This window comes from Microtus ochrogaster, linkage group LG4, assembly GCF_000317375.1.
Source record: "Microtus ochrogaster isolate Prairie Vole_2 linkage group LG4, MicOch1.0, whole genome shotgun sequence".
Taxonomy (NCBI): domain Eukaryota; kingdom Metazoa; phylum Chordata; class Mammalia; order Rodentia; family Cricetidae; genus Microtus; species Microtus ochrogaster.
Genome location: NC_022030.1, coordinates 22677356 through 22702021, shown reverse-complemented (window position 1 = coordinate 22702021; position 24666 = coordinate 22677356). Strand labels below are relative to the sequence as shown.

The 24666-nt window shown below is 44.7% G+C and overlaps 2 protein-coding genes across 4 annotated transcripts in view; one reads left to right on the top strand and one right to left on the bottom strand.

The window, feature by feature from the left end:
* LOC101988459 (zinc finger protein 569) overlaps positions 1-7746 on the bottom strand; it is a 31087-nt gene extending 23341 nt beyond the window's left edge. Inside the window, exons 1-2 of the mRNA XM_005361274.3 lie at positions 7509-7746; positions 5959-6120 (exon numbers count right to left, since the gene is read on the bottom strand). The gene's annotated coding sequence lies outside the window, so the exon portion shown is untranslated. The remainder of the gene's footprint in view (positions 1-5958; positions 6121-7508) is intronic.
* Positions 7747-10862: 3116 nt separating this feature from the next.
* Positions 10863-23567, top strand: LOC106144175 (zinc finger protein 570-like). Of its 3 annotated transcripts, XM_013351560.2 has the most exons (5): positions 10868-11116; positions 17651-17777; positions 18638-18733; positions 20186-20244; positions 21121-23567. In XM_013351560.2, exon 5 carries the CDS (start codon positions 21132-21134, stop codon positions 22443-22445), a length of 1314 nt encoding a protein of 437 aa, XP_013207014.1. In that variant the 5' UTR covers positions 10868-11116; positions 17651-17777; positions 18638-18733; positions 20186-20244; positions 21121-21131; the 3' UTR covers positions 22446-23567. The 3 variants fall into 3 exon arrangements, with proteins under 3 accessions (XP_013207013.1, XP_013207014.1, XP_026642087.1); XM_013351559.2 differs by lacking the exon at positions 20186-20244 and having other exon boundaries at positions 10863-11049; XM_026786286.1 differs by lacking the exon at positions 20186-20244 and having other exon boundaries at positions 11039-11116.
* Positions 23568-24666: the final 1099 nt, after the last annotated feature.

The window sequence follows — 24666 nt, the reverse complement described above, 5'->3', positions numbered from 1 at the left end:
GATTTCTCCTGTCTAGAAAGTATGGCTCCAAGACACAGAGCCCAAAGGTATCTCTCTCCCTTAATATTTTTTGTTCACAGAGGTCGGCAGTCAGAGATGGGCTTAAAGCTTCTTCTCCCCAGATGCCTAAGACAGGAGCTCACATGATTGAAATGCTTGTTCCAAGGACAGGCAAATTTGGGTAAATGAAGGAGTCTTTGCCTAATGCAGACTTGATCATCTGTTCTGTTACAGAAGCACAGGTTTTATTAAAATTAATAAGAGGGAGTGAATTGTAGGGCCACATTATACAGGCCCATATATCTACTTTGTATGGCGGCCAGAATTTCAGGCCACAGTTCACACCTGGCCACACAGGAGGTGGTCACCTAGCCTTTTGGGATAAACTGACACCATCCTAAACAAAGGGACAGGATACGCTAATGTCACTCTGCTCCTTCTTTGTAATTTGAGAGGTCACCTGGGAAAGAGGTGTTAATTCAGTCTACATGACAGAGCAGGCATAGGTAGGAAGATGACAAAATGGGCATAGAAAGGTGTGGATGTGACCACAGTCATTCTCCTGGTTACCTAGGAAACAGAGTGCTAATGAACTTCCCCCTCAGTTCATGTTTTGGTATAAAAGCTGTTTGGAGAATAAACGTGGGTGAATTTTCTGGATGTAAACTCAGGATTCCATGAGGGATCCCTGAAAACTCCCTCCTGATAAAATCATGTGAGTTGTGTCCGGGACCACAACATGAAACCAGAGCCAATGAAAGAAACACACCCTAACCCTGAAACCAGAACCAAAGAAACCACTCAATCCTGAAACCAGAGTCAAAGAAACACACTTTGGCCCTGGAACCAGAACCGGAAAAAAAAATACTTTGTTGCTATAACCAGAGCCAAGTTTGCCCTGACCAACTGAGGATAAAACCAACCAATCCCTGAACACAAAATCTAGCCCACCTGAGCTTGTCCAAGATCCAGGAGATTAAAATTTGACCAATTCCCACCCTGAAAATCTTCTCCTTGGAAAAAAATCTCCACTCCTAAGAAGCCCTATATAAACTCTGTGCCTGTTCAGTTGGCAGCTGCCCTTCTCCACCCTGGCAGTCAGCAGCTCTCCTGGATTCCTTCATCCCAAATAAATCTCTTGAAAGTTTTGGGTAAAGCAGAATCTCTGCTAGGAAACTTTGTAGAGTGGAGCAGAGAAGCAATGGACACCTCTGCTGGGAAACTCCCTTAGGAGAGTGGAGCAGAGCTCAACCGCTCCAGACTCTTTCGAGAGTAGAGGGATTGCCACAGAGATGTGCAGAGAGACCATCCCCCTCCAGAACACAGCTTGTCAGGAAGTCAGCCTTCCTCCTCACAGCTGCAGGTAACCAGGATCCCTTCCCTTCACAGCTGGAGGTGCTGCCTGACATCTGACAGTCAGGGTGTCTTTCCCTCCAGAGCTATAACACTTGCACATGGCATGTATGTTTCTTCTAGCAGGAACAAAAATGGCTTAAAATTGTATTATTGTGAAACACAACGTTTGTATATATTTTATTAAAAAAAAATTAGGCTGGGCAGTGGTGGCATATGCCTTTAATCCCAGCACCCAGGAGGCAGAGGGAGGAGAATCTCTGAGTTCTAGGCCAGCCTGTACTACATAGTGAGTTTCAGGTCGGCCAGAGAAATCCACAGGGAAACCCTACCTCAAAAGACATGGTCTGAAACTTACTATGTAGACCTGGCTAGACTGGAACTCACAAAAATACACCTGCTTCTGCCTTCTGGAATCAAAGGAGTGCAATACCACACCTGGCTTGTATTTTAAAAATAAATTATATACTTTAGGTGGTAAGTGGGTAAATATACATATAGATATCCTAAACTGTTTTTTAAAATCCAGTTTTGTACACACACACTTAGAAACAACGACCATACCAATAGTAATAAGCATTATAATAAATGTAATGGTCTGTCCTGTCCCTTTTAGAGACAAGCAGTGCCCACTCCCTCCCCCCCACCAACCTCTCTCCCTTCCCCACCTTCTCTCTCTCTCTCTCTCTCTCTCTCTCTCTCTCTCTCTCTCTGCTCTTTTCCCTTCTCCCCAGAACCCACTAAGTAAATAGCCACTTTCTCTGCATGGCACGCCAAATAGGTCTCTGTCTCTCACCCGCCATGCAGCTCCCTGCCTGGGACCAGCTGCCTTCATGGCCTGCTGCCCACTGCTGCCACTCGGGGACCTGCAGCATTTCTGCTACTGCACCCCTCGGGAAACCGCAGTGTTTTGTCTAAACCATAACAACAAAGATCTTTTAAAAACATGATTAAAAGTTATTTTCTTTTTAATTATTACTTAGGCTGTGCATGCACACTGGAGGTTAGAGAGTGTCAGATTCCTGTGGCTACAGCTACAGCAGTGGTGAGCTGCCTGAGGTGGGTGCTGGGAATCAAATTCAGGTCCTCTGCAAGAACAGCATGTGCTCTGAACCGCTGAGTCATCTCTCCAGCCCTAATTATGGTTCTAAATGCTATTTCTCCCTGAGCCATCTTTCCAGCCCTAATTACGGTCTTAAATGCTATTTCTCATTAAGAGAAATTGGGACACCATGCATAAAATACTGACTTCATGCCTAGAGCAGGAAATGTTCAACATAAATAGCTGGGTGATAACACAAATAGAGGAAATTATAAAAATCTACTGGGGACTCAGAAGCCACCTTGAAGGGTTATTGAAAATAAGAAGTTTGAACTTAAGATAGAAAGTAATTGCAAAAGCTTGAAACACTAGTATGTTGAAATCAATGAATATATAATAGTAATACAAACAAAAGCTTAGGAAGAGATGCCAGAGGCTAGCTGGAAAATGGCTCAGTGATTAAGAGCACAGGCTGCCCTTGCTAAGGGCCCAGGTTCAGTTCCCAGCACCCACACTAGATGGCTACAAGCACCTGTAAATACCTAGTTCCAAGGGATTGGACTATGGCCCCTGAAGGCACTGCATACACTTGTGTGCACGAAGGCAAGTAGGCAACCATAAATAAATCTCTGTGAGTTCCAGGCCAGCCTAGTCTACAGAGCAAGTTCCAGGGAAACCTGTTACACAGTAAAACCCTGTCCTGAAAGAGAGAGAGAAAAACAGACAGACAGACACATTTTAGAAACAATTCAATGTCCCTAAATCCTATAATGGGGGAAAAAAAGTCCATTTATTCCCTTTCTCTTATACAAACTGTCTCTAAATAATTGATGAGGGATTTTTCTTTCTTTAGGAAAATATTTCAGTTTGTAAAGGCAGAAGAAATAATAGTGACAATGACAGTCCAATCATTCCTTTTTTTGTTGAGTCTTGCCATGTAGCCCAGGTTAACCTAAAACGGGTCATCTCCCTGCCTCCACCATGTCCAGCTCTTTCTGTTCTGTTTACCAGATGTCTGAAAACCAAAACTGAAAAACCTCCTTCTTGTTGCCCATCTCAGCCCCTCCGTGGCTCCACCAATCTCTCATTGTCCCCTCCGTGGCTCCACCGATCTCTCACTGTCTTTCAGTACCTTCCTAGTTCCGCCTTTTCATCTGCTCAGTTCAGAACTGTCAGTTGGGGCTGCGGGGGTGGGGTGTGTGTGTCATGGCCCAGCGGCAGGGCACTTGCTCTTGCAGGTTGGATTCCTAGCACAAACACAGCTCTCAATGTCCAGAGGACCCAAGGACACTGCACACACATGATGCACAGGCATACATGCAGATAAAACACCCACACACATAAAATAAAAATAAAGCTTTTTTAAAAGTCCACACTCAGAAAATATAATAACTCATTTTAACGCAAGGCCTCCCGGTTCTCTCTCACATCACTCCTGCTGGCTTCAAGTACGGATCTGGGTTTGTGTTTGCTTTGCTTTGCTTTCTCTTCCAACCCCTAACACCTCTTTCCAGTCTCTCAGCTGGGTCAGGCTGGGTCTTCTTCAGCTGACTATAAAGTTGAAGGAGTGTGGAGAAAAAGCTTGCAGGATCTCATCAACCACCCGCTTGCTGGCCTGTCTCTTGTCCAGTTGCTTCTTCCTTCTCTCTTCCTACTAGTGTGAGCATGCTCCACGCCAAGGCGTACTCTGCCATCTGATCCTATCGGCTCTGTCTTGTTAAGCACATACACATTCCTCCCTCGTTTTTTTTTTTTATAGTTCTTTCATCCTGCATATTTTGATTTTGGGGGTGTGGGGAGGTAGATTTCTTAAGAACTATCTGGATTTGATTTCTCCAGTTTTTCTTCTCTAGTTCTCCTTGGCTTTATAATCCACTGAATTTTTTTCAGAGCCACCAATGAATTTTATGTTGCTAAATTCAATGACTCTTTATCTTCAGTACCCTATCTGTAGTGCTTGACAGTTTTCATTAAGATAGACTCGTTTCTAACACATCCGCCTCATTTCCTCTGACTTTTCTAGCTGGTCTCTGTCAGATATTGTTGCTAATTCTCCACTATCCCTCAAATGTCAATCATTAGAGTAATGCCCAAATCAGTTCTTCACCTCTGTCTTTTTCCATCCACTCTAAGTGATCTCATTTATCCTTCGGATTTTCAGAATTATGTATATGCTGATAATTCCCCATTCTAGGTCTCTTGAGCGTCACACTTGTATATGCAGCTGCCAAAGTGACATCACACTTTACACACACTATCCCAAACTAGAATCTCATTAGCGCCTTGAGAAAGACTCGCCTCCATTCTCAAGAACTGATTCTTAGCCAGGCAGTGGTAGCGCACACCTTTAACCCCAGCACTCAGAGGCAGGTGGATCTCTGAGTTGGAGGCCAGCTGGCCTAAAGACTGAGCTCCAGGACAGTTAAGGCTACACAGAGAAACCTTGTCTCCAAAAACCAAAACAACAACAACAAGAACAAAATCAAATTCTTTTCTTTTCACTTTAAATATATATTTATTGTTTGAGAAAGTCTTTGCCAAATATAAAATGGCTGTTGTGACTCTGAAAAAGTTTTGCAAAAGTGAGGTTAAAATGGGATACACGCTTGTTTGGTATAGTGATATACACCTTTAATCACAGTGCTTGGGAGTCAAAGACAAGTGGGTCTTTATGAGTTCAAGGCCAGCCTAGTCTTAAAAAATCAAATTCTTAACCTAATCAACACTGAACTACCTTGTTACATTTACATTCTGCATCAGTTCTGCTTGAGCACCGGAGTGAAAGGCAACACTCGTGAAAGGCAACACTCATTCTCACTCGGACCATTTTAGGTTTCCTAACTGGTCTCTCTGTTCCTTCCCTCTCCCTGTCCCCGCCCTTTCTGCATTCCTTTTCCGGCTGTTCAGCCTCCAGGGCAGCCAAAGCTGCCACTAAGCAGATAAATTTATTCCCAAAATACTCAGTGTAAAAGCCAAAATCATTACGATGGACTGCAAAACCCAATTTCCTCTGCGCGCCTCCCTCCACCAAGCTTTCTTCTCACATCTGGAACTAGACTTCCTCCTTATTTGTTGTTTTAGCCAGCACCTGCATTTTATCCAAGAAGGCATGAAAACCTCGAAACTTTTAAGCTGCAATTGCCATGTATGCAGAGATCCTTCCTCGGCTGTGCAGGTCCCCACCTGCTTTCCTCCATCATCTCCTGTATGCAGAGATCCTTCCTCAGCTGTACGGGTCCCCATCTCCTTTCCTCCATCATCTCCTCATCATTCCTTTCAACATCCCCTCCCCGGCCTCACCATCTAAAACTAAATATCTGATTCTAAAGATCCTCCTATTTTGACTCTTTTTTTTTTTTTTTGGTTTTTCGAGACAGGGTTTCTCTGTGCTTTTGGAGCCTGTCCTGGAACTAGCTCTGTAGACCAGGTTGGTCTCGAACTCATAGAGATCCGCCTGCCTTTGCCTCCCGAGTGCTGGGATTAAAGGCATGCGCCACCACCGCCCGGCTTATTTTGACTCTTTTCTTGGTGTTTTTCAGCATCTGATATTTTGGTTCACTTACTTTGTTTATTATCTGGTCCACAGTGATGTGAATATCATGGTAGCTGAGGGGCTGGTTCTTCTCTTCACTGCTCTATCCCAAGCACCAAAAACTGTGACTGATAGGTGTCCAACATTCAATCAATTTTCAGTTTCTAAAAGGATTTTCAGCAGAGGAAGAACTCTGGAAACAAAAGCAGAAAATAAAGCATTACTTTAGAAAAACAAATCACAAAATGCTTGATTTTGGTAACAAGTACTGCAAACTCAATTTAAGTTTTTGTTTGTTTTCCGAGACAGGGTTTCTCTGTAGCTTTGGTGACTGTCCTGGAAACTAGCTCTGTAGACCAGGCTGGCCTCAAACTCACAGAGCCTGCCTCTGCGTCCTGAGTGCTGGGATTAAAATTGTATTTTATAACTACAAAGTTAATAAAGATTACCATCACTTATAGCATGTATTGCTATCTGGAGTGTATCTCTATTCCAATATTACTGAAATGATAGGGATGAATCTATTATTTTAGTAATATTGTAGGATGTTAGAACCTTGCATTGGGAAGAAAAGTTTAGATTGAGGGAGACTTTAATGAGGATTATTACCGTACCAATTCTACTTCGAAAAGCCTACCCGAGCATGGGAGGGAGGAAGAAGATACATTGGAACATTGCCAAACAGTTCTTCATGAACTTGGTTTATAACTTCAAGAGGTTGAGAAGACACAAATTATTCGGGAGACAGCTGTATATATGTATACCAAGGAAAATGGAAACAGTAGCCATTTGAAATTGTTGATGTCGCTAGGTTAACAACATATTATTAAATGAAACGTGGGCTACCGAACTGTATATATGTGCTTGCTCTTTTAAGCCACCATCCTTGTTATATGAGCACATAATGCAAGTGTTTATATTCACGGAGTGTAAAAACCTAAATTTAACAGGACCTATGTGCCTAGTAGAACTGAATAATTTTTTGCTCTTTGGGCTTTTCTGCATCTTGATATTTGCGGAAGGGCTTTTCTGTATCTTGATATTTGGGGAATGGAATGGGGGCAGCAAGGCGAATAACACAAAAAGCTTGTCAATACATGAAAATAAATCGTCAAATACTCAGGCGTTGGGACTACTAATATTTCGTACAGAAACGCATTTTCCATTGCTATAAACGACTAAATGGAGCAAACATGGTCTCCACACATCTACACACACAATCCTACCTACCTAACTTCCACCCACAGAGTTTCTCTTTCATTCGTTACCTCAGTCATGCACATGTGCACCCATGTTCGTAAAGGCACATAAAGGATAACGAGCAAATTGCAGCCACATCACGCCCAGGCCATGGCCGCTGCAAACGGCCGGCATCGCCACCTCCATCCTCACCCGGCTCCAAAGGGCCCCACTCCCACCCAGCACAAAGACTGCCGGCCTCCGGGCTCGCGGCTTCCCGGGAATCACCGCCGAGCCCGGTCACCGGCTGCGATCCCACATCCCACCGCCGCCCAATGCTCACAGCCCGGGGGGACTACGAGCCGGAGCGGCGAAGGCTGGCGGGGGAGAAGCGCCACAAACCTGGGTCCGTTAGAAGCTGGGTAGCACTTCCCAGAGGGCCCTGCGGCTCGCCGGGCGGGTCTGGCCTCCGGTGAGCGAACCGGGAGAGTGCCCAGGTGAGGGCGCCCAGCAAGGGGATCGGCTTAGGCCTGCACCGGCCCTGACGGCCCAGCGTCTTTGGGGCAGCGGCTTCCCTCCGGCCTGGTTTTAACAGCCCGGGTCTGCAGCTTGCAACTGAGAAGAATCAGAACGGGTCCGCCGCTTTCTTGCTCCGCACTACATTTCCCAGAGGCCTTCGCGGCCCGAGATTTGTCGCTCACCCAACTGAAAAGCAGTCCCTGCTCCTGCTGAGAATCTCAGGGTTAAGAAGTCTGGTCTAAGCAGGAAGCACGGTTGAGTTTATTTAGTTTCTACGTGTCTGGTCGTCCAAGAAAGCCTTTCTCTCAAGGTCTGGCATTTAGACAAAAGCCCCCATTCCCTTAGAGGTTTGAAGAAAGTTCTTGCTTGCTAGAAAGGGAGTCATTTTCCTTATCTCTAGCAAGAGAAACTTGTGGCTCTTTCATTTTATCACTTCACTACTGGGCCTTTTGACTTGCCAAGGTCAATGCTGGGCTCCCTGCGGAGCAAGAAAGAAGCGGACCCCTTGGGAAGAAGCGTCGCGGGCAAGATTTTCAGAGTTAACTGGGAAGGGGAGAAAGGAGACTTGTGAGCTGGGGTGGGGCTTGTGAGCAGGGCCTGAGGTTCCGTGCCTTTCAAGACTGCAGTCGCAACTTGACCCTCCTCTCCCCATCTTTCCCCTTGCTGTCCACACCTTCAGGCAACTTTCCAGCTGCTTGCTGGGCAGTGCACATCTTCTTTGGAGAAACGTCTATTCAAATTCACAGCTCTCTTTAAGTTGGTTGTAATTGTCTTTTTGGCTGGAGTTTTTCATATTATTTTATATATTTATTTAAACCCTTAACAGGAGTTGGGGGGGTGTCGTTCGGGTGGTACTTTCCCTTGTATACAGAAGACCCCGGGATCAATCTCCAGTACCACAAAACAAGCACCTTGAAAAAAAAACCCTTATACACTCACCCATGCTGTAGGAGCAAGTTGTCTTTTCATTGTAGCAGGCTTTTACCTTTAGGCCACCAACCTGCTCCCAATCATGACACGGAGACTTATTATTCATTATAAATGCATGGCCTATCTTAGGCTCGTTTCTGGCTAGCTCTTTTAACTTGACTAGTTTCTCTTTGTCTACCTTTTTTTGTTTGTCTGTTTTTGTTTTTTTGTTTTTTGTTTTTTTTTGTTTTTCGAGACAGGGTTTCTCTGTGGCTTTGGAGCCTGTCCTGGAACTAGCTCTGTAGACCAGGCTGGTCTCGAACTCACAGAGATCCGCCTGCCTCTGCCTCCCGAGTGCTGGGATTAAAGGCGTGTGCCACCATCGCCCGGCTCTTTGTCTACCTTTTGCCTCGTGGCTTTTTACCTTTTCTTCTTTCCGTATAGCTTACTTTCCTACTGTCTCCAGGTCTGGCTGATGGCTGCCTGACTTCTGCCCCGGGCCAGTCCCTCTCTTTCTCCCTCATTCTGTCCTCTCTTCTCAAGCCTACATTTCTCCTCCTACGTATTCCTTCTGCCCACCAGCCCCACCTGGCTCGGCCATTAAGCTTCTTATTAGACCAATAATCAAGTGCCTTAGGAAAGCAAGGTAGAAACAGCAACACATGTTTTCATAATTTAACAAATGAAGTATAAACAAATGTAACACAACCTTACATTGTTAAATGCAGCAGAAATAAAAGTAAAACACCTTCACATAGTTTACATAATATTCCAAAGCAGAAACAAATGTAACACATCTCGGCCCAGTTAAAATAATATTCCACCATATTTCATTTATTGATAATACCCTTTGATGCACAAGGTGTTTTTTTTTTTAAACCCTAACCCCCTCTGGGTTTTTGAGACAGGGTCTCCCTTTGTAACCCTAGCTCTCCTGGAATTCGCTGACCAGGACAGCCTCAAACTCACAGAGATCCTCCTGCCTCCACTTCCTGAGTGCAGGGATTAAAGGCCTGTGCCACCACTGTCAGGCCAGGTTTATTTATTTCTATTTTCTGTGCATTTTGCCTCCAGGTACCTCTACATCAGGTGCATGCAGTTCATGAAAAGACCAGAAGAGGGCATGGGATTCCCTGGCACTGGAGTGACAAGTGGTTGTTGTAAGTCACTCCATGTGATTGCTGGGAATTGAAGACAGGTCCTCTTCAAGAGCAGCAAGTACTCTTAACTACAAAGTCATCTTTCCAGGCCTTGCTTCAGGTATTACAGTGTACATATTTCCTTTATCTTCGTATTTAAGCGACATTATTTTACTTCACATAGAGTGTAGAACTCTAAGCAATAGTTTACTTCTTTTTTCCTTGCCTAATAGAAGCTTCTTGAATTTGCCGTTGCTTGCTTTGTGGACCAGACTGGCTTCAAGCTCACAGAAATCAGCCTGCTTCTGCTTCTAGGTACTGATATTAAAGGTGTATACCACAATGCCCAGCCCTACTCCTTATTATTTTTTTTTTTAACTTCTGTTTTCTGGCTTCTAACCAGACACTACAGAGGAGAATCCTATACACAAAAATATATCCATCGTTTTAAACCTTCAACATCTGCCACACTCGTCCTGTTCTCATCACAGCACATCTAAACATCACGAATATTATACTGAGAACACGGTCACACAGTGATCACAGAAATGTATGCCTAACCTAGCACATCATGTTTTCCAGTTACACTCGGAGGAACACACAAAGATACAGAAGGTCTGCTATTTATTCTCAAAATCTCAGTTGTGAGTTGTGAAAGAATTTTTTTCCTGAAGAAAAATGCTATGTGTTCAAATGAAGTGTAGAGTCAGATCAAAAAGATACTGAGGGCATGGCTGAGTGGCAAAGTGCTTGCCTGGCGTGCTTGAGGATCTGGGCTCCATCCCCAAAAAAAGATCTATGGCTCAGGAATTAAGAGCACTCTGGGGACCGATGCCCTCTTTTGGCCTCTCCTGGCACCAGGCATGCTCCTGGCGAACATTCATAAATGTAGGCAAAAACGCATGCAAAGTAAAAATAAATAAATACATACTTTAATTTATTTTATGTGCATGGGTGCTCTGCTTGCATGGATGTCTGCATGTGGTTTGGCCGCAGAAAGCCAGTGACAGAGAGAGACTTTGGGACTGAACCTGTCTGTGCAGTGAAACACCTTGGTGCTGCTGCGCTTTCGGTCCGAACTACATTTCCCAATGGCCCCAGCGGTAGTGGGCCGTCGCCCCTTTGTGTCCTCCAGGATCCCAGGCAACAGAGGTTCTTCTTTCCCGTCCCTTTTCCCCCTGAGGCTAGATTCCCTCAAGCTAAGGTCAGAGGGTTTGGAGGAGATTCCAGAGTCTTCCAGGAAGAAACGGGAGGGAATCTTCCCGCAGCTGGTTCTGCCGGAGTGGAGTGGGCCGGGGAGTGGCCCGCGCGCGTCTCTCGGACACCGGTCATCAGGCACTCTAGGTGGCCCTCGGAACAAGACAGTTTTGGCTATGGTACGGCGACACTGTCACCTGATGTGCAAGTCCACTCTGTGACGGGGTGCGAGTGAATCCACATCTGGTACTTTTCTCTTTATCCCCTTGTGCACGGACGTGCAGCTTCTTTGTGACTAGAGCATGAGACCTTGTTCGTGATGCCAGCCTGTGGTACCCTAATGTTTGAGAATTGGGAGTGTAGGAGAGGGTGAACATTTGATACTGTTTACACACAGGGCCTTTAACCGTGGCATGTGTGTGGCAGTGGCTGGCAATGTCGTCTTTGAGACTTTGGGTATGTGAGGGTCTTGAGACTGTCAGCCAGTGTCTTTTGTCAAGCTAGTCAAGTGGTGACAGCATGCTACCAAGTTTCTGAATCACTCTCCTATTGTGCGGAAGAATGGTCAAGTTCAGCAACTTCATTTAATCTTAATGGCTTATTTATTCGAGCTGTATCTTTAATCAATCGTATTTCTCTCTGTTTGTAATCTCTTCGTATTTGCTGCCCAAGTAACAAATTGGAAACGACTTAGGCATGAATTATATTGGATGCAAATAAATTGCTAGGTCTCCACCAATGCTGTTATTGGAGGGAAGGTTGCAACAGGAGGGAACAAACTCCTAAAATGGTAGGTAATTCAGGATGCTGAGAGGAACACCTGATTATTCACGTTCTTTCCCTATCTCAGTTATCGGGGCTTGCCAGTTCTTAAGAGAAGAGTCGAGAGGAAAAAGAATGGCTCTTGGCTTCTCAAGATCGTGTGTTAGGTGAGGTGGTGTGTTCTCCCTTTCATTGCCTTCCTGCTTTCAGAATGAACAGGCATCAACTTTTCTTCCTGAACCCATTTCGGGAGCCAGCAGGTGGCATCCACAGCCCTTGGGTGGGATTCCCAATACTCTGATCCCTGGCTAGCTCGTTTGACCGCATCTAATTCACTCTGTGGGAAATTCTTTCAGTCAGCTCACGCATCCTTAAAATTTTTAAGTTAAATTTTTTGACCTTTTCAATAGTTTTTTTTTTTTTAAAGTGTATGTGTGTTTATCCATGAGTGTGTGCCAGGTGTGTGGCACTGCCCGCAGAGCCCAGAAGAGGGAGTCTAATCCTCTGGTGCTGGCGGTACAGGCACTGGGAGGCGCTGACCTGGATGCTGGAAACTGAATTTGGATCCTCTGAAAGAGCTTACCAATGTTGTTAACTATGGCCCACCTCCCCACCCCTATATACACTGTGGGGAGGGGTTGAGACAGGTTTCTCTCTGTAGCCTTAGCTGTCCTGGAATGCACTCTGTAGACCAGGCTGGCCTCGAACTCATGGAGATCTGTTGTGGTAATTTTGTCAATGTTGTGGTCTGATGTTCAGTGAAGTCAGACATTGATTCAAGAGGCAGGGTTCACAGAGAGTCCCCCAGTGGGGAGAAAGGCCTCCAGTAAAGTGGGCCTTTTTTGGCCTGGGGGTGGGGAGGACAGTGACGGTGTGTGTTGCAGTTGTCGTGTTTGTCTCAAGGTTATTCTTATATTTGTCCTGGAGTTTTATTATATAGTAAACAGCAAAAGAAATCATGAGGGCTGGAGAGATGGCTCAGCGGTTAAGAGCATTGCCTGCTCTTCCAAAGGTCCTGAGTTCAATTCCCAGCAACCACATGGTGGCTCACAACCATCTGTAATGAGGTCTGGTGCCGTCTTCTGGCCTGCAGGGATACACACAAACAGAACATTGTATACATAATAAATAAATAAATAAATATTTAAAAAAAAAAAGAAATCACGATTAGAGATCCGTGTGCCTCTGCCTCCCAAGTGCTGGGATCAAAGGTGTGTAGCGCTATATACGTTTTTAATGTGTGCTCCTACACATAGGTTCCCTCCTCCTAGCATGCCATTCCCCCACATACAAGATAAAGGCCAGATTAATTCTATTTACTTCCAAGCATTCACGGATCAACAAATTTTAAGTTCCTGTTGACATTGGGTACCGCAGGATGTAGTCTCGGGCCTCTTCCTCCTTCATCCACACTCACTGATTTGGTAATGTCATCTTGTCTCGTGGCTTGTATATGAGTATGTGTATGCCCACAGCTGCCAGACTGTACGTCTAAACCTTTTTATTTTCATAAGGGGTTGCTCTGCATAGACCAGGCAGGCTTTGAATTCGCAGAGGTCCACCGGCCTCTGCCTTCTGAGGACCGTGACTGAAGGTGTGCGCCACCACACCTGAGTAGATCGCATCCCTGAACCCAACTGTCATCTCTGACTGCCTACGGAACGAGTTCACGAGGTTGCATAATCACCACCTCAAATGCAAGCATCTTTCAAACTGAGTAAAATCCACGAGTGGGAGAGTGTCACGGTCTGATTCTCGGTTTAGTAGGACCACTCTCCCGCTGTTGATGATAAACAGAATGGGTTGCAGATAAAATGGGGACATGAACTCAGGAGCTCTTGCTCTTCCATCGCGGAGCGGTTTGTTCAGCCTTTGAAGCATAGCTAGAATCAGCCAGCTTTCCGCGGCCACCACTACTTCTGTTCTGTTCTGAACTGACATCTCTCACGTGGATAGCTGCTATATTCTCCTGGCTTGGCTCTCTACTTCCGTTCTCCCTGCTCCTTTTGTGTTTCACCCCCTCTCTCTGAGTGTGATTGACTCCTTAAACTTGAAATTCTCCTGCCTCAGCCTCCCAAGTGCAGTGATTGCAGATGTTACACGCCGTGCCCAGCTTTTCCTGATATTTTGATTTTTTTTATTTTTTTTTTTGGTTTTTTGAGACAGGGTTTCTCTGTGGCTTTCGAGCCTTTCTCCTGATATTTTGATCATGGTTGGTTGACTCTACATGTGTAGACCATGGAAACACAGAGGCCAAGTACACTGTCATCATTTGTCAGGGGTCAAATTAATTTCCAATTTGGGATTTAAGCCCTCTTTGAAACTGCAATACCGTCGCTCAAACCCAGGCCCTTGCACAGGGAGGCAAGCACTCTTACCACTGAGCTATGCCTGCAGTTGACCTTGCGATAACTTTTGTTGATTATATAGATGAACAACCTGGGAAAAAGAGGGTGAGGGCTGGAGGATGGCTCGGCAGTTAAGAGCATATACTGCTCTTGCTCAGGACCAAAATCTGGTCTCCAGTATCCATGTCAGGCAGCTCACAACTGCCAGTACTCCGGCTCTAAGAGGCTTGTGACAGCTTCTCCTGGCCTCCATAGGCACCTGCACTCGTATACACACACAGACATAGACACACAATTAAATCCTTAAAAAGATTTGAAGAACTATGGATGTCATATGTGCATTATTAGATATGAATTTATTTTACACACATACGTGTTTTGTCTGCATGTATGTATGTGTGCCGTGTGCATGTGGTTTCTCCAGGTGTTGGAAGAAGGTGTTGGGTCCCCTAGAACAGGACTTACTCACAGCTCTGAGCTCCATGGAGGTGCAGGGAACCAGACCTGGGTCCTCTGCAAGAGCAACAAGGGCTCCTCACTGCTGAGCCACCCCTGCTTCCCTTTCTTTCTTATTATATGGTTTTATATAGACTAAGGGAAACTTCTTGGGGAGCACATGTACCTCACCACCCCAACTGTTGGCAGAAGCAGAACGGGAGCAGTTCCCTTATAACCTCGTGTATTTCAATAAGAGAAGGACTGTTACTGCATGTTGGGGCCTCTAGAATCCTTTCCTTCCTGAGACCATTTCTTTTCCTCTCTTCCTAAACTACAAAAACATGGGCTTTTTATGTGCCCCAGGCTAGCCTAGAACTTGGAGTTTTCCTGTGTCAGCCTCCTAAATGCTGAGCGTTTTAGCCAGTGCCTTTCCTATGCTGAGCATCACAGCCAGTGCCTTTCCTGTGCTGGGCGGGTCCTGTACCCCTTGAGCTGCATGTCTAGTCCTTGGTGTGTTGACATAAGGTCTTTCTGTGTACCCAGGCTGACCATAAACTTTCTGTCTTGTTTCTGCCCCTGGGGTGTTAGGATTTCAGGCCTGTGCTGCTCTGCCTGGTTTGAGACAGGTCTGTTGTTGCTGCTGCTGCTGCTGTTGTTGTTGTTGTTGTTTTCTTGGGTTTTACTGTTTTGTTTTGTTTTTTGAGACAAGGTCTTTATTGTTGTCCTTGCTGTCTTGAAACTGGATATGTAGACTAAACTGGCCTCAAAATCATAGTACTTCTACCACCCGAGTGCTGGGATTAAAAGTATGCGCCACCATACCCAATTTATTTTGTTTTTATGGGGACAAAATTGAATCAAATATGAAGAAGGTGGTGGTAGAATACTGCTTAGAATTCACAAAGCCCTTAGTTTGATTCTATGTTACACACACACACACACACACACACCCCATACAAAATGTGAAACAAGTCACATCCTTGTCTATTGCTTTGACAACAGGTCACACAGCTTTTGTTTTGGTGAGCTATTAACTTTTGTTTGAGAACACATACATGGAACGTTTATTCGGTTCATCAGCAGCGGTCACATAAAGAAAACTGGAGTGCAAATGAATCACAGCTTAGCTCCAGAGTTTTAAGAACTTTGCCCTGCTCCGGAGACAAGCAAAATTATGAATGAAACTTCTATTTCTCTACACAAAAACTATTTACTCTGCCCAGTCTAGCACAATTCTCCGAGTTGTAGCACGTAACTGTGGGCCATCTTTTATCGCCTTCTTGAAATGTTCAACCCTTCCTTCTTCATTCAAGTGGTCCAGGGAGTATTATTCGGTTTAGTTTAGTTTTTTGTTGTTTTGTTCTTTGAGGTTTCTCTGTGTAGCTTTGGTGTCTGTCCTGGAACTCACTCTGTAGACCAGGCTGGCCTCGAACTCACAGAGATCCGCCTGCCTCTGCTTCTCAAGCACTGGGATTACAGGCATGTGTCTGGCTGGACCATTGAGTATTTGAATATCTCATGAGTACCAGTTCTGTTCCATTGTAAAACGCAGCATCTGTTCTACACTCTACGGTATGTGAACCAGGGAACCAGGCTAGAGAGTTAAAAACACATACACACAGACAGACAGAGACACGGGGACACGGGTCATCCTTGAAACAAGAATGCCAACTTTATTGTGCTCCAGGGAAGCTTATATAGGGATCCTTAACTGATAACCACACCCCAGCTCTCGGGATCTTTGAACTGCAGGCCTCACCAGAATCCACTCCCCTACCATCAGGGTCTCATGCTCAGAGCAGCTGCAGGCATAGGTAAACAGGTTGTTTTGCTCAGTTCACTCCAGCAGGCAAAGGGTCTGAGGAGGCAAAGCAAGTCAAGGGGCTAGAGGTCTGCAGCCCCCAACATCCCATCACTGGGAATGGAGCAGTGAGCAAAACACACTGAACTCGTGGTGCTTACATTTTAGTCATCGGGGGAGGGGACAGGAAATAAATGAAGCAAGCAGAGGGCTGAGTTGTAGCCCAGTGTCTGCCTAGCATGCACTAATCCCTGAGCTTAAGCCCAGGATCTCAAAAACCAGGTGTGATAGTGTACACTTGTTATCCCAGCACTTGAGAGTTGGGGCAGAAGGATCAGGAGTTCCAGGTCATCTTCAGCTACACAGAATTTGAAACCAGCCTGGGATACATTAAACTATGTCACAAAAAATTAAATAGAGTACAGAGCTGAGGGTGTAGCTTACTGAAGAACCTTGCTTCACACATGCAAAGCTCTGAGTTCAAACCCAGAACCTCTGATCTGGGCTAGAGAGATGGCTCAGTGGTTAGGAGCACTGGCTGCTCTTGCAGAGACTGACAACACCTACATTGCCACTCTAACCATATGTAACTCTAGTTCTAGGATATCCAGCACCCTCTTGTGGCCTCTGAGGACACTGCATTCACGTGATGTGCAAACCTACAGGCAGGCAAAGCCCTCCCACACATAACTTATAAGTAAATATAGTGAGCATAGCTAGAGGAGTAGGGAATTGAGGTGGGTGTGTTGTTCTGTGTTGCTCAAGGGGATCAAGAAAGGAGACTCACTCCAGGGTACAGTCTAGGATCTCTGGCAGCAAGGAAGCCCAGCCTCTGATGGACTGAACCGCCAACTGCCGTTCAGAGCATATTATTGGTTGCCACACAAAGGTCATTTTCTTGTGTGTGTGTCAAACAAGTTTCTCCTACCAACGTCCCTTTGATCCGTGTGTTCTCTGAAGAAAATCCCCACACCCCTTATTGTGTGCTGCTTGCCCTTGCTGGGCACTGTTTGCAGTACCCAGTAATTCAAGGTGCTCCAAGGGTGCCAGGCCAGTCTTGTGACCACAGTCATGCAACAGATGGGAAACGCCCTCAGAAAAACAACCTGTGAATCATAGGAAGCGATCGCTGTTCTCTACTGTGATTTCTCCCAGGTCTAAGCACCTCCAACTATCACAGCCTCATGTTGTTAGATAGTAAGAAAGGACGGTTTCATTCTAATGTTCAGCCCTGACACAATGACTCTGCTAGGTCCCCACTATGTTGGAGCACTGTTCGGAATGATCTGAGAAATATAGGGGCCCCAAGAGGGAACGTGGCTGATGTCTTTGGGGGTGTCATCTCAGAGAGAGCACACCATCCCAGTGCTGGGTAAGCGAGGTGAACGTGGTGAGGGAGGAGGTCATTTCCTTTCATTTCTTTCACTTCAGGAGATGGTGACCTTCAGAGACGTGGCAGTAGACTTCTCCCGGGAGGAATGGGATTGTCTGAATTCTTCTCAAAGGCATTTGTACAGCCACGTGATGTTGGAGAACTACAGGATCCTGGTGTCTCTGGGTAAGTATGTGTAATAGTTTTATGTCAACTTGACACAATCTAAAGTTATCTGAAAGGAGGGAACTTCAATTAAGAAGATGTCTCCATAAGATCAGACTGCAGGGCATTTTCTTAATTAGTGATTGATGGGGGAAGGAGCATCCCATTGTGGGTGGCACCATCCCTGGGCTGATGGTCCTGGGTTCTATAAGAAAGCAGGCTAAACAAGCCATGTGGAGCAAGCCAGTAAGCAGCACCCCTCCATGGCCTCTGCATCAGCTCCCGCCTCCAGGATCCTGCTCTGTTTGAGTCTCTGCCCTGACTACCTTCAGTGATGGACTAAGATGTAGAAATGTAAGCCCTCTGTTTCAGTCACTGTTCTGTTGCTATGAAGAGACACTCTGTCCAAGTCAGCTATTATAAAGTTAAGCATTTAACTGGTGATTGCTTACAGTTCCAGAGGTTTAGTCCATTGACATCATGGCAGGAAGCATGGTGGCACACAGGCAGAAATGGTCCTGGAGAAGTAGCTGAGAATTCAAAAAAAGAAAGAAAAACAAACAAACAAATCAAGAACCTACCAACAGCAACAACAAAAAAGTCACAAAAACAAAAATCAAAATGAACAGACAAAATACCATAAGAAAAAAAGCAAAAGCAAACAAAAGGAAAGAAAACTGCTATTGCATTCATTTTGTGGTTGCTAACTCCTGGGCATGGGGCCTGCCCTAAGGTGTGGCCAGTACTCCTGGGCATGGGGCCTGCCCTGCGGTGTGGCCAGTACTCCTGGGCATGGGGCCTGCCCTGCGGTGTGGCCGGTACTAGACGTGCACCATGGGCTGCTCTCGGCATAACCAAGTCATTTCTTTCCACATGCTTAGGACTTTGCTTTTCCAAGCCAAGTGTGATATTCTTGTTGGAACAAGGAAAAGAGCCGTGGACGGTGAAGACGGAACTGACAGACAGTTTGTCCACAGGTGAGTGGGGGCCGGACTAGAAGGGCAGAGACCTTTGAAGGTGACAGCTGAATCAGACTCAAGAAAGCATCACTGGGTTCTTTCTTGTGGCATGTTCCTAAATGTTTTAGGCCTAAAAGAGACGTGGGGCTTTCCCGGACATTCTCCCCACTGACCAACCTGCTCTCTCCTCCCTCGTGCTCCCCTTCTTCCACTGACTTATTCCATCTGTTTTCCGACTTCTGTTGCTTCTCATTTCATAATTCACGTCTAGATTTAAATAGTCTTTTCCTGATTTGATGAATGCCATGCCGAGAGTAAATGAGGTACCAGGTTCAAATTCTGGTTCTCACGTGTGGTGAAATTCTAGGACAGTCACTTCATCTCTCTGTTTTGTCACTGCTATAACAATGCGTTTGAAGTACCGTGGACTTTTCTGCTGTGTGGTGTGACCTCGACCAGTGGTCTCTCCCCAAGTGCCTCATCTTCTCTATCAGTTCACGCATTCTCATTCTGCTAATCAACACCAACATTGCTCAGCTGCCCTTCAGACACGGTTACCCGCAGCAGCCTCCTCCCCGCCCCACCCCGGGGTCCTCGAGTGCTGCACGTGTGTGTGTGCACTAATAACAAGTGCCGGGCGGCAGTAAAGATGTGATAGAGCTATAGATGCACTAATAACAAGTGATAGAGCTATAGATGCACTAATAACAAGTGCCGGGCGGCAGTAAAGATGTGATAGAGCTATAGATGCACAGGCGAAAAGGAAACCCGGGGAAAGGGTGAGAGAGGGGACTCTGGTGGCGGGAAGACGACAGTCTTTAACAACACCAAAGATAAGCAGCTGGAGAATATTTGGGGAGCAAAGGAATAAGAGCTTGGGGTTGTGGTGCGGAAAGGATTTACAGACAGACAGGAAACACTGAGGAAACATGAAGGACAAGTATTCTGTCGTCGTAAATCCCTCTCTCAACCCCACATCCCACACCGCCTCAGCCAGTGTTTTATGTCCGCAGTCTGTTTTCTGAGAAGACATTTTGATGGGTAACTGTAGTATCAAACGATACAGAATTAAATTTTATGTGTTATTATTAAAGAATCACTCACATAAAGAGACATTATCACATATATGGAGTCTAGAAAGTATTTCATTTTTAAAGTGTGCTTGTGTGTGTGCACACGTGCGTGCGTGCCTTAGTTACTTTCCTCTTGCTGTGAAGAGACACCATGATCATCTGGAGTTGCAGGCAGTTGTAAGCCTGGGTGCTTGCAACCAGTTTTGGGTCCTCTGGAAGAACAGTAAGTGCTCTTACTCACTTGGGCCATCTCTCCATCCCCTATATGAAGTTTAAATAGAACAAAAACCCATTTAGTTACTTCTTAGCTTAAGAAATGAATAACTGGGGCTGCTGAGATGTCTCCGTGGGGAGCAACACTTACTTTCAAGCCTGACAATCTGAGTTCCATCCCTAGGACCCAAATGGTGGACAGAGAGAACTAACTCTAGCAAGTTGTCCTCTGACATCCACATGGTGAGTAGCATGGGCATGCATGTGCGCGCGCGCACACACACACACACACACACACACACACACAAAATAATTTTTTTTGTTGTTTTTTGAGACAGGATTTCTCTGTGTTAGGCCTGGTTGTCCTATAACTTGCTCTGTAGACCAGGCTGGCCTTGAACTCAGAGATCTGCCTGCCTCTGCCTCGAGTCCTGGAATTAAACACATGTGCCATCACTGCCCAGCAAAATAAGTTTAACAATGTAATAAAAATTTTAAACAAGGTAAGAGAAAATTTTATCTGTTGATTATTTTGTACAATTTAAGTAATAATGAAGTAAAACATAAAATAGACAATTGTCAATGTCATTTTAGGACCTTGATGAACTCTGTACAGATACATGGCTGCCTACCCTTCCTTTTTCTGTAGCACTTAGTACATTTATGTTGGAGGCCTCCAACACATTTAACATGCAACTAAAGTTCCCTGATGGCTTTTCATCTCTGCTAAGGAAATAAGATCCATGAAAGCAGTGGTCATGATACCAGAAGCATTCACAAGAGCGTCTCAAATCAGATAATTATTTTCAATGAATGTCCTTCGATGAAGCAATTGTGGGAATGCAGACTATTTTAGTGTCCAGAATTACAGCCAAGTCCGGTTATAGCCGTTCCTTCTCACCCTGTGGCTTGCCGTGCTGCTGGTTTTCAAATTCTAGCCACTCCGCATAGATCCTTATGACCAATTTTCAGTTTGTTATATACTTCAGAACTGTGAGAATAAGTGTTCATTGGGGGTTTTACTTGATACTAAGTTTACACACTTCGCTTTACAAATGTTCTTTCATGATCATATTTTCTTGATATATAATAAAGAAGACACTTTTTTATTACTTTTAGATTGGGAGTCTATGGATGTGAACGAAGGATTAATCCCAAAGCAGGAACTTTATGAAGAACAGTCATCCAGAAAGATAATTGAGGAACTTAGAAGTATCGGCCTCGATTGTCCCAGTTTGATGGGAGAATGGGACCATGGGCATCATTTTGAGAGACAATCTGAGAATCTAAAAGCATATTTCAAGGAAGAGACCATTGCTCTTGAAGCTCTGGTTGATAACAGATCCTGGGGAGGTTTCTATCAGAACACATTGCTTCATACACGACAGACAACCTCCAAAGAGAAGAGTGCATTTAAACAAGGCACACACAAGAAAAGCTTGAAGACTGTCAAGCCCAAGAGCATCTACACAGAGAAGAAACTTCTGAAATGCAGCGATTGTGAGAAAGTCTTCAGCCAGAGCTCCTCCCTCACCCTCCATCAGAGAACCCACACTGGAGAGAAGCCCTACGCATGCACGGAGTGTGGGAAAGCCTTCAGCCAGAGGTCAAACCTCCTTCAGCATCACAGGATTCATACCGGAGAGAAGCCCTACGAATGTAAGGAATGCCGCAAAGCGTTCAGCCAGAACGCGCATCTAGTTCAACACCTGCGAGTTCATACTGGAGAAAAGCCGTATGAGTGTAAGGTGTGCAGGAAGGCCTTCAGCCAGTTTGCCTACCTTGCTCAGCATCAGAGGGTTCATACTGGAGAGAAACCCTATGAATGTATTGAGTGTGGAAAAACCTTTAGCAATAGGTCATCTGTTGTTCAACACCAGAGAGTTCACACTGGAGAGAAACCTTTTGAGTGCAGGGTGTGTAGGAAAGCCTTCAGCCTTCGCGCATACCTTACTGTGCACCAGAGAATACACACGGGGGAGAGACCCTACAAATGCAAGGAATGTGGGAAAGCCTTCAGCCAAAATTCCCACCTTGCTCAGCATCAGAGAATCCATACAGGTGAAAAACCTTATAAATGCCAGGAATGTAGGAAGGCCTTCAGCCAGATCGCCTATCTTGCTCAACATCAAAGAGTTCACACAGGGGAGAAACCTTATGAATGTATTAAGTGTGGGAAGGCTTTTTGCAATGACTCGTCTCTTACTCAGCACCAGAGAGTGCATACTGGAGAGAAGCCTTATGAATGTAATATTTGTGGGAAGGCCTTCAGTTACTGTGGATCCCTTACCCAGCATCAGAGAATCCACACAGGAGAGAGACCCTATGAGTGTAAGGAGTGTAAGAAAACCTTCAGGCAGCACGCACATCTTGCTCATCACCAGAGAGTTCACACTGGGGAGTCACTCTTACCCCCCAATCCAGGCAATCACCAAGTCCTGTAAATCCCAGCTCCTAAATATTTCCGAAATCTGTGTTCTTTTCTGTCTTTAGTGATGATCACTGCTATATTGTTCTAATGGGTTTCCAGTATCTATTATTACTATCTCCAAGTGATTGTCCAATAATGTACCCAAAATGATTTTATTTTGAAGTGGAATCTTGTGTTAAAAAAAAAAAAGCTGGCCTTAGACTCATTATGTAGCCAACGTTGGCCTCAGTTCATTACCTTCCTGCCTCTGCCCCTCAAGTGCAAGTGCCGAGATTACAGAAATATGGTACCATACCCAGCAATTTTTTTAAGGTATAAAGATTAACACATCACCATCTCCACCTAAAACTGTCCTTTCCTGCTATTGTTTTTAGACTAATCAACACCCTTAAAATTGTATATAAGACTCTTTTTTGTATGATCCAAACATATCATTCAGCTTTATTTTCTCCCTGCCTGCTTTAGGCACTAGACTCTTCTTAACACTGTGAGTTTAGTTCTGGGAAACCGTAGCTCTGCCATTACTATGGCACTGTGTGACTTTGAACAACTCATTTAATTTGTCTAAACCTCATGGGTTTTAATCTGAAAATAGGGATATTAAAGGCTACTGTATTGTGAAATGTATTACATGAAAGTATCTGTTGAAAATTAATCCATACCGAGATGAGGAATTTGCATGCAGAGCACTTAACATAGGACATCAACTCTAGCAGAGCCTCAGTAAATAGGTGCATGCCAGGCACCGGCACGGTTCAATGCAGTTAGCATACTTTAATTCATTTACTTCGCACAGCTGAGATAAGAGTCGCTGAACCTCTTTGGGAAGCACGCGATCAGAATTGAGAAAGACTTCAACATTTTAGAACATAAATGAGAGTTTTCATCCTTCGGCGAATGATCATTATAGCCACAGGGAGTAGACAAAAATTGATTATTAGTGTTTTATCAAGTTTCTAAAGAGAATGGAGTAAATCAAACTGGGCTTTCCAGTGTATTAGGAATCATTTTGTGGTGTTTTTTTTTTAAATGTGTGGCATGTTGGACCTTCATGAATCAGTTCCTTATGAAATTCCAATAAAATACTTCACTGAAGCTAAAATTTTCATAATGAACACACAAAATAAAAACCAAAAGCAATCATGAAATTTTTTTTTATTGAAATTAAAGTTGAACTAGGAGCTGGAGCAATGACTCAGCAGTTAAGAGCAGTAGCTGCTCTTGCAGAGGACCCAGGTTCAGTTTCTAGCACCCACATGGCAATTCACAACCTTCCAGTTGCTCCAGTTCCTGGAGGGCAGTGGCAGATGCACTCTGCTGGCCTTTGTGGGCAACATATGCATGTGGAGGCAAAATGTTCAGATAGATAGATGGGTAGACAGACAGACAGACAGACAGACAGATAGATCTTCTTCGAACTTGTATGCTAAATCTTCAAACTTGTATTCATGAAATCTGAATATGTAGAGGTAAGTGCTAGGCATGCTGCCACACCTTTAATCTTAGGATCAGGAAGTATATAGTTACAAACCAAAAAGAGTCACACAGTGAGCCCTGTCTCAGAGTAAAATGAAAAGGTGGTTGAGACAAGACTTAAAAATATGCTAACCATTCTTCTAATAAAAGAGTGCATTGTTTTTAAAATTATCAATCATCATCATTATATTTGAGATATCACCACACAGCCCTAGTTGCCCCAGAACTTGCTATGTAGACAAGGCTAGCCTCAAAAGGCAGCATTCTTTCTTAAAGGTTAAGATAGAATGCACATATAGCCACTGTTTTTTTGAAACAGAGTGTCACAATGTAGTTCTGGCTGGCCTGGAACTCTATATATAGACCAGACTGGTCTTGAACTCACAAAGATCCACCTGCCTCTGCTTCCCAAATGTTGGAATTAAAGGCATGAGCAACCATGCCCAGCCAGAACTTCTCTTTGAAATCCTAGTTAGCTTTGTAGGCTCTTTGTATGTACTTTTACATTTACAACTAGCCCAGGGAGACGTAGTTTTAATACTGAATCAGTGCTTATCATGCTATAACACACTGAATCACCTGGATATCTTCCTAAAATACAGGATCTGATTCAGTAGATTTCAAGTGAGTTCTGTCATTCAGTATATCTCAAAGTTTTCCAAATAAGGCCAAAGTTGTTCCTTAAAGGCATTTCACATTGAATACCAAGGTGCTGTATTGTATTTGTTTAGAGTATTCTTTGTTAGAGTAACAAGGAT

Bases quoted from the DNA above. Each gene is read 5' to 3' on its own strand.
- LOC106144175 (XM_013351559.2), top strand. The intron at 17,778-18,637 runs GTAAGTATGTGT...CCACATGCTTAG, and splicing joins CAGGATCCTGGTGTCTCTGG to GACTTTGCTTTTCCAAGCCA. The intron at 18,734-21,120 runs GTGAGTGGGGGC...TATTACTTTTAG, and splicing joins GACAGACAGTTTGTCCACAG to ATTGGGAGTCTATGGATGTG.